The sequence below is a fragment of the Elephantulus edwardii genome, unplaced genomic scaffold, assembly GCF_000299155.1.
Source record: "Elephantulus edwardii isolate Elephantulus edwardi_28Jun2011 unplaced genomic scaffold, EleEdw1.0 scaffold00288, whole genome shotgun sequence".
Classification (NCBI taxonomy): Eukaryota; Metazoa; Chordata; class Mammalia; order Macroscelidea; family Macroscelididae; genus Elephantulus; species Elephantulus edwardii.
Genome location: NW_006400038.1, coordinates 1,591,265 through 1,601,579, shown reverse-complemented (window position 1 = coordinate 1,601,579; position 10,315 = coordinate 1,591,265). Strand labels below are relative to the sequence as shown.

The 10,315-nt window shown below is 41.8% G+C and overlaps 1 protein-coding gene across 1 annotated transcript in view; it reads right to left on the bottom strand.

Moving 5' to 3' along the window:
* The window catches only part of SLC6A11 (solute carrier family 6 (neurotransmitter transporter), member 11), a 229,931-nt gene that overhangs the window by 92,557 nt on the left and 127,059 nt on the right, over positions 1–10,315 (bottom strand). The window contains exon 6 of the mRNA XM_006900542.1: positions 4,768–4,902. Within this exon, the coding sequence (XP_006900604.1) occupies positions 4,768–4,902 (135 nt within the window). The remainder of the gene's footprint in view (positions 1–4,767; positions 4,903–10,315) is intronic.

The window sequence follows — 10,315 nt, the reverse complement described above, 5'->3', positions numbered from 1 at the left end:
GAGCACGTCCAGGGCAGCATCTGTTAACTGAAATATATCAATTGGTATACCATCTATTCCTGGAGCCTTATTTTTGGCCATGTCCTTCAAAGCAGCTTGAACTTCTTCTTTCATAACCATAGGCTCTTGCTCATATGTTGTTTCATGAAATTCTTCTGTTCCAACAGACAGATGCTGTTGTCCTGGTTGTACTCACCAAGTATCTGGAAGACAACTGCCTGGTCAACTGACTAGAAGAGATTCATATTTATTCCCATTCCAAAAAAAAGGGTGACTCAACAGAGTGTGGAAGTTATCTAACAATATCACTGATATCACACACCAAGCAAAATCCTGTTGAAGATTATCCAAAAACTATAGGAACATCAACAGAGAACTTCTAAAGACACAGGCAGGACTTAGAAGAGGCTGTGGCACCAGAGATATTATCACCAATATCAGCTGGATCTTGGCTGAAAGCAAAGAGCACCAGAGGAATGTCTCTGTTTCAATGACTGTGCAAAGGTATTTGACTGTGTAGATCACAACAAACTGTGGCTAACCTTGGGAAGAATGGGAATCCCAGAACACCTGATTGTGCTCATGTGAAACCTATACTTGGACCAGAAGGCAGCTGTCAGAACAAAGTAAGGAAATACTCATTGCATGGTTCATAATTTAGAAAGAAGTGCATCAGGAATGTGTATTGTCTCCATACCTTTTTGATCTATATGCAGAATAGATCATTTGGGAGGCTGGACTTTATGAGGAGGAATGTAGCATCAGGATAGGAGGAAAACTCATCAACAATCTACATTATGCAGATGACAAGCTTGCTTGCTGAAACTGAGGAGGATCTAAAGCATTTGCTGAAAGCTAAGGATTGCAGTCTTTAATAGATGGAGAAGAGAGTGAGGTCGTTAACAATTTCAACTTGCTCAGATCCACAGTGAACATTCTTGGCTCCAACAGCTAAGAACTCAAAAGACTAACTTCTCTAGGGAATGTTGCTGTCAGGGACCTCTCCAAAGTACTAAAGAGTCTAAGAGACTAAGGTGTGCCTGATTCAGGTCATGGTATTTACAACTACTTTCCATGCCTTAAAGAGCTGGAGAATGACTTAGACATGACAGAAGAAGTCTTTGAGTTGTGGTGCTGGAGAAGACTTTTGAACAGAGCATGGACTGCCAAAAGAACAAATAGGTTTATCCTAGAGAGGGTGAAACCAGGCTGCTCCTTGAAGGCAAGGATTTTGAAGCTCTGTCTCACATGCTTTGGGAATGTGGCTAGGAGGGATCAGTCCTTGTAGAGGAACATCATGCTTGGAAGGGTGGAGGGAAAGCACAAGAGAGGAAGACCCTGGATGAGATGGATTGACACAGTAACTAGGATAATGGGGATAGGTTTGTTACTGGCTCAGGATAGGGCAAGGTTCAGAGCTTTGGTACATAGGGTCACTATGAGTCACAGGAAACTTGACAGCACATAACAATAAAAACAGCAATTCAATAACAGTTTACTTATAAAAACAGGATGATAGTTAGATTTGTCCCCGAGCACAGACTCTCAGAATACACTGTAAGAAGCACTGACTGAATTCCACTGAAGTTTGCTGCTGTTACGTGCCATTGAGTCTGAACCGACTTGCAGCTGACTCTCCAGGAGGTTTTCAGAATCTGTAAATTGCATGGGAAGAGTTTGCATCTTCCTCTTTCAGAGCAGCTGGTGGATTTGAATTGTGTGCCTTTTCACTGGCAGTGCCACTCCTTACCACTAAGACACCAGGGTGCCTGATGAAGCCTAGAAGAGGTAAGAAAGGGATCTTCTAAGGTCACTCAGGGCTACTTACAGAACCAAGAAAACCTATGTCCCCACACCCAAATCAATGCACTTCTTACAATTCCACGTAGCTATTCCTTGTGAAAGTTCAGGGCATGGTTCTGTGGTGCACTACCCTGGTCTCACCTTTATGCTTGGGCTGTGTGTGTGTGTGTGTGTGTGTGTGTGTGTGTGTGAGAGAGAGAGAGAGAGTGCGCGCGCGCGCGCACTCATGTATGTGTGCGAACCTGTGCATGCACAGGGCTCTAAGACCATTGATGTCATTACGGTTTCCCTAAACCTTCTTGTTCAGAATCACCTCTAAAGGTCTTAAGGCAAAGATGCTCAAGTGCCATCTCTATCTTCCTAGATTCTCCAGGTGTGGGCTCCAGGGATTCTAGTCATCAGCTAGGTTCATATACTCCTGGGTGCTAATCAGAGAGGCTTCACCTGGAGAACCAAAGGAAAAGAAGTCTAAGAGTTGAATAGAGGAATGGCAGTCTGCTTGGGATCAAGGCAGAATTCAGGACATGAAAAAATATTCAGAACAATAATCATGCAAATAGTTTTTCCAAACACACTTCTTCAACTGAGCCTTTGCCATTGCAGGCTGGCACTGGGAGACCAGCGGTCAGGAGCTAATTTCCTTCTTCCTAGGGGTTCTGCCTGCATTTCAGGATGCTATCACCAGGTACATGGTGCCCGGAGCCCCATGGTCAAACAGGCAGGCTTCTCACGATGGCATGACACACAGAGAAAAAATGAGCTGATGGTGCACCCCACCAACTGCTGTAATTCACTGTCACGAGGCAAGTTCACAAACCAGCATTCCACAGTCACCCCCAGTCAAGCTCCACTGGGAGCTGGGAACATACGCCATTGATTTGACATTTCTTACAAGCCTCATCTTCTATTTCAGATTTTATATGCATTCCACATTCTGGTGGCATGACATTTGTTTTTCCTATTGTGTTAAAATACACACAACAGATAATTGCTATTTTAGAAGACACAGAATTAATACAAATTAGAACTGAAGAGGATTGTATTGGTTTGGATTGTATTCATTTCTCTTTATGATTGAGTTATATTCATCTAGGAGCTCTGGTTGCATAGGCCATGCGGAGTTGTGTTGCTAACCCAACAGTTGTCTGGCAGTTCCAATACACCAGGGTTCCTCACGAGAAAAATGGGCAATCTCCTCCTGTCTGAGTTACAGCTTCCACAAACCCACTGGAGGGTCAGCTATGAGCCAGTTCCAACTCAACAGCAATGAGCTTTGAATGAAACTCAGAATAACCATTGCTTTATTATAGACAACTGGTCTGCACATTGCTGTACAGAGGTAACTCGAGGGTGCTGTGATGCTGAACACGGTGACAGTGATGTGCTAAACGTGGTAATGGTTACTCATGGTGGACAGTGTTTGCTGGTGCTTCCCGACTAAAACAAGCCTGGAAGCAGGAGTGGCATCCACTTCCAAAATGAAACTCTATGTACAAACAGTGCTCAGGCCTCTCATTCATAGTGTCGCTATGAGTCGTCTACGACTTGATGGCACCTAACAACAACAACAATAGGTCAACCAGATATCTCCAATTATTTAATCCCCTCCACCCCATGAGCTAGTCCCACCAAGAAAATCAATCATCAACAAACATTCAATTGCTCTCACTAAGTTGCATTATTTCAGAGATCTGGTATCTTAGTTGATGTAAAAAAGAGATGTTGATATTTTTGCTAGCCTTCAGCTAAAAGAAAGCATATCCTATAACTACAGGCAGAAACCCATAACACAGTTTCCTATAAACTTCTTCCTTTTATTTCCCTCAGATTTCATATAACATTCTCAATATCTTAAAATATTATTTATGTTCATTATTGCCTTGAATCATGGTAGTTCTTGAACATACAATGGACTGCCAAGAAAACAAATAGGTCTGTCTTGGAGAGGATGAAACCAAGTCTCTCCTTGGAGGCTAGGATTTTGAAGCTCCATTTCACTTCTTTTGGACACATGGGCAGGAGTGATCATCTTTGGAGAAAGACATAATGCTCGGAAAGGTGGATAGACAGCACAAGAGAGGGAGAACCCGGATGAGATGGATTGATACAGGAACTGGGGTGATAGAAGTAGGTGTGTCAGAATTAGTGAGACTGGTTCAGGACAGGAAAGGATTCAGAGCTCCTATACATAAGGTTGCTATACATCACAAGCAACTCAATGGCACAATGGAATACTATGCAGCACACAGGAGCAATAATTTTGCAAATTATTACCTAACTTGGTAGGGACTGGAGAGCATAATGCTGAATGAACTAACTCAGTCCCACAAGTATAAATATTGTATAAGACTGTTATTATAGAATGAGTATAAGGATTCAGGAGGGGTGGGAGAGGCTGGAAGCAGAGGGATGTGGATGTACAGGGGGAAGAGGGGATTAATCACTGGGTTGTGCAATTTGATGGGTGGAGGGGTGAGGGAAATTGAAAGATTTGTTTGAATTTGTATTGGAATTTTATAAACAAACTAGTGAAAAAAATAATCTTCATCAGGAAAAAAACCCCAAAACACAATAACATACTATGACAGGTTTGGAAACAGGAGTAGCATCCACATCCTAAATAATATCCCTCTGGAAACTCTATGAATTTTCATAAATGTTGATAATTGTAGAGAGGATTCAGGTCTTTTGTTCATAGGGTCGCTGTGAGTTGTGCTTGATTTGAAGGCAATCAACAACAGAACAACAACATCATGTCACAAATTGACCCTTTTTAATGTTTTAATAACTACATCAAAATACCTATTTTCTTTTGAATTATTGTATGCACTAAAATGATTATTCTGAGAAGGGTTCCAAAGGTTTCTGTGGCCATACTGTTGACCCTCTGTGAATGACACACAGTCATGCAGGAGGCTTCCCAAGGGTGGCCTGGGACCTTGGCCACCAGGCAGTATCTCTTACCTGTGGGTCAGAGAGTCGGGTCAGGTCAGGGTACAGGTAGAACTTGATGCCTTCTGAGGCCCCGGGCAATGTTATCCCTCGGATGAGGAGAATCAGAAGCATGATGTAGGGAAAAGTGGCGGTGACATAGACTACCTGCCAAGGATAGAAAGGAAGGAATTAGAAAAGAGCACCAGAAACAGTAAATCTCACCTGGAGGCCGAAGGAAAATAGAAGTTTCCCACATCCTCAGCAGCCTGGCCTTCTATCCCACCTCCCATCCTTTCATCCCCAATGCTGGCTCTTCAACAGCTTCCATGGAGCACCTACTGTGCTCCCTGTACAGTGCTTGGGATCAATAACTTTCAAACATTTGTGATCAGAACCCACAAAAAAAGAAATATATATTGTATCACAAGGCACCGCTTTTCTTAAGCTGAAGGAACTGACGAACAAATTCAAGCTTTGAGTTGCAATATTCAAGATCCTTTAGACAGAATACTTAATGATCCAGGAAGCATTAAAAGAAGATGGAAGGAGTATACAGAGTCACTGTAACAAAAGGAATTGGCTGACGCAGAAAAATGTCATGAAACAATGTATGAGCAAGACTTGTGGTGAAGAAGGAAGAAATTCAAGCTGCTCTGAAAGAACTGGCAAATAATAAGGCCCCGGGAATTCATGGTATACCAATCAACATAGTTCAACAGACACTGCCGTGGACATGCTCACCAAGTTGTGCCAAGAAATCTGGAGGACAACCATCTGGCCAACTGACTGGAAGAAATCTATATTTGCTCCCATTCCAAAGAAAGGTTATCTAACAGATAGTGGAAATTATTAAACAATACCATTAACAAATAAGATTCTGCTCAAAATTATCCAAAAATGACTGGAACAGCATATCAACAGAGAAGTAGAAGTGTAAGCTTAGTTTAGAAGGGGTCATGGTACTAGGGATATTATGGCTAATGTTAGATGTATCTTGGCTGAAAGCAGAGAGTACCAGAGGAATGTCTGTGTTTCATTGGCTATACAAAAGCATTTAACTCCAGATCACAACAAACTGTGGCTGACTCTGAGAAGAATGGGAATCCCAGAACAATTGATTGTGCTCATGTGAAACCTATACTTGGACTAGAAAGCAGTTGTCAGAATAGAATAGAGCAAGAAAACACTACATGGTTCAAAATTGGGAAGGGTGTATGCCAGGGATGTGTCCCATCTCCATACCTTTTCAGTCTATATACTGAACTGATCTGGGAGGCTGGGATCTATGAGGAGGAGGAATGTAGCATCGGGATTGGAGAAAGACTCATCAACAACCTGTGTTATGCAGATGGCACAACCTTGCTTGCAGAAACTGAGGAAGACCTGAAGTGCTTACTGCACAAGGTCAAGGACTGCAGCCTTCAATATGTATTGAAGCTCAATATCAAGAAAACATAGTTTCTCTCCACTGTGCAGGTTGTTGGCAGCATTACGATAGCCAGTAAAGAGAATGAGATTGTAAACAGCTTGCGTTTGCTTAACTCCACAATCAACACTCTTGGTATAGGCAGCCAGGAAATCAAAAGACAAATTGCACTGGGAAAGTCTGCTGTCAGGGACCTCTCCAGAGTGCTGAAAAGCAACAGTGTCATTCTGGAGACTAAAATGTGCCTGATACAGGCTGTAGTATTTGCAATTACTTGCTATGCATTAGAAAGCTGAACAATGACTAGATATGAGAGAAGAAAAGTTGATGCTTTTGAGTTGTGATGCTGGAGAAGAGTATTGAATATATGATGGATTGCTAGCAGAACAAACAGGTTTGTCCTCGAGAGCGTGAAATCAGGCTGCTTCTTGGAGGCAAGGATTCTGAAGCTTCTTCTGACATACTCTGAGCATGCTGCAAGGAGTAATCAGTCTTTGGAGAAGGACATCATGCTTGGGAAGGTGGAGAACAGTGAAAGAGAGGAAGACCCTTTATAAGATAGATTGATTCAGTGACTGGGTTAATGGGGGTAGGTATGTCAGAGACAATAAGGTTGGCACAGGACAGAGCAGGGTTCCCAGTTATTGTACATAGGGGTCACTATGAGTCTCAAGTGACTTAATGGTACATAACATCATCATAACCCAGTGCACATAAAGCTCAATGAGACATTTCACAAAACAATGGATGAGCATACTTCCATGAAAGACATGCTTCAATATTTTTGTTGCACTTGATTTCATTTTCCTTATAAGCCTGTCATGACCAACTACATCTATTTCATAATTAACCAATGAGTCTAAGTCAACTTTTTTTAAAAAGCACTGCTCTTAAGGAAAACGTTGTTTTCATAGACAATACAAAAGGATGGGAATGTGCATGGCAATGGGAATGAAGAAAGGAGAAGGATAGAAGTGAGGTGTGGATGGGGAGAGGCTGAGTGTGGGGAGAGACATGGGATGGGTGTGAGGGTCCGCAGTGGGCATGAATGTGATGGAAGTGAGTAAGGAAGTGAAGAGGGGAAGAGAACAAAGGACAGGAGGAGAAAGAAAACATACTTAGGGAATTAAATAGTCAGCATTTGTCTGGAAGTATCTCAGGGGGTTCTCCATGGAAGTAAATTATCTGAGTAGAAAGTGGCTTCTTAAAACCTGGGGAGCAGTCATCTAAGGTTAACTATTAGTCATTCACTGTCTGGAGCAAAAAATGAGAGAACAAAAGCAAAAACCATAGAGAAATAGTCCAAAGGACTAACAAGCCATGAGAACCTCAATTTCCACATGCAGAAGAATTAAATTATCCCTAGATATTACTGCTGGACGCTCTGAAAGGGATCACAGTAAATGATGCCAGATATAGTGGAAGAAAATACAGAACTGGAAAGCATCAGGAAGGCCTTTAGTCAACCTTTGAACCTAGGGGAAAAACTCAGCTCTCTGGCTCAATTTTCAAACAACAGACCAATGAGATGAAAACCAGAGATTACTAGCTACATTTGTTCCATGGGAAAGCCCAGGAGTTAGAAAGAGGAAGAATAGAGGGATTAATGGAAACGAGAATTGCAGAGAAAAAGTAGGAAGAGGGTAGTTATACTCTGGTGGCCTAGTGGCAAGAAGCTGCACTGCAATCTTGAAGGCATAGGATTCGAGGCCACCAGGTACTCATGGGAGAAGGCTGGGCAAGCTTTTCCTGTGTGATTAACTGCCTCTGAAAACCTACCAGTCAGCTATGGATCACTTCTGACTCTATGATACACAACCACCACCACCACCACTAATGTTATAAAACAAAATGTATATGAGTATTTGAATGGCAAAGCAGTGTGGTTTGTCAACTTTCACACAAAGCACAATAATTAAAAAATTAGCTCCATGATTGGGGGAAAAAGATTTGCAATCAGATAAAGAGAGTAGTGGATATGAAGATGAAGGTGAGGAGTACAGAGCAGGGGTGGTCATGCAAGACTTTCCAAAGGAGGTGACCCAGCTCTGAGCTCTGAGAGGATGAGTAGGGTTTCCAGAATCAGAAAATGGTGACATGAAGGAGAGACATAACTCCATGAGGGAATTCTGGGGCCTAGTAAGAAAGAGGGGTCCTGCTACCCCAAAGGTTGCACCAAATCTCTTGCAGTTTACAGCTCCCAAAGAGAAAGAGTATACATGTAAGACAATGGTCCAGAATAAGAGGTACATTGCAAAGAGGAGGGGGGCAACCTGTGCAACAAGGAATGAATATTGAAAAAAAAGAAAATGAACTTGGGGGGCAGGAGGGAGAGGGAGTCAAATGTGCAACAAGGAATAAATGAAAAGCCAACTTTTTTGTAAACCTCTGTTAAAATCACAATGAAAATATTTTTTTTAAAAAAAGATAATAAAAGATGAACAGTCCTCTTTCCATGTTATTTACAGCCTCAGAGACCCAATGGAGTCAGGTCTTAATCAGCATCAATGAGTTAGTGTTAGAAAAAAGAGTGGAGAGCAAGAGAGAAAGAAATAAGCTGGCCCCAAGAAATGAACAGGACTTAATTACACGTTCTGAGAGAAATGCCAAGTGACTAAGCAGAGAAGGTCAAAATGGTAAATGGGCAGTCAAGGGCAGTTTCTTTTCATAGGAGTTTTAGGGAGAATTAGAGAAGATGGTATTTTGCTAGGAATTTGGAGCTGTTAATTAACTTGGGTATGTGCTTTTGGGAATAGGTCTAGAACCTTATCAGGAACCATTGTCTGGTGTGGTTGCTTTAGACATTATCAGGTTTCTTCAAGTAGTGATCAGGGCTGGGGGCAACTGCGATATTCTTCCTTCAGTTTGAGTTATGAGTTGTGATCATATCTTATAATGATAAGCACTGTACACATTAAGTTACAAATTACAAATGAACAATGAGTAAGTATATTTATTTACTTCTATATAGAAAGCAAAAAATCATTACACAGAGAGGAGAGAAAGAAAAGATAAAAACAGATGTCAGCTTCACAATATTGAGTCCATGGTCTTCGCAATCACTTGTTATGCATCAGAGAGTTGGACAATGACCAAGGAGGATAGAAGGAGAATTGATGCCTTTGAGCTGTAGTGCTGGAGAAGAGTATTGAGAATACCATGGACTGCTAGGAAAACAAACAGATTTGCCCTGGAAAGTGTTAAACCGAATGGCTTCTTGGAGGCAAGGACTCTGAGACTCCATCTAACATACTTCGGACATGTTGTGAGGAGAGACAGAGACCGGTCCTTGGAGAACGACATCATGCTTGGGAGGGTGGCGGGACGGCGCAGGAGGGGAAGGCCCTCTATGAGGTGGATTGATTCAGTGACTGGGATAATCGGGATGGGAGTGTCAGAGACAGTGCGATTGGCACAGGACAGAGCAGAGTTTAGGGCTATTGTACATAGGGTCGCTATGAGTCGCAGGCGACTCAACGGCACATAACAACAACACAACATCCATGAACAGGAACATTTCCCCCACTTATTTAGATCTTTTTGTGTGTCTCGCAGAAATGTTCCGTAGTTTTCTTTGTATAGGTCTTTTGAGTCTTTAGTTAGGTCCACTCCCAAGTATCTCAATGTGTGGTTGGCTGTTGTAAATGGTACTGCTTTCTTGATTTCCTTCTCTGAGTTCTCATTGTTACAGTAGAGAAATCCCGCTGATTTTTGAATATTGATCTTGTACTCTACCATGCTACTAAATTGGTCCACTAGCCTTAATAGTTTTTCTGTAGAGTCCTTGGGGTTTTCTGTGTTCATATTGTCTGCATATAATGACAATTTAACCATTTCTTTGTCGATCTGGATGCCTTTTATTCCCTTCTCTTGTCCTATTGCCCATGAAAGTACTTCCAATACAATATTGACTAGAAGTGGTGATAGCAGGCATTATTTTTACAAGAAAAAATGTTTTTAGTGTTTCTCCATTGACAGTGATATTGGCTCTTGGTTTTGTATATTTACTTTTTTTTTTAATTTAGGTTGTTTATTTTTCACCAAAGCACAGGGAAGAACTCAAGATACTAAAGAGTTGAATAGAAGATTTCAAAAGGTAGCACAGGATGACAAAGCAAAATATTACAATGAAATGTGCAAGGAGCTGGAGTC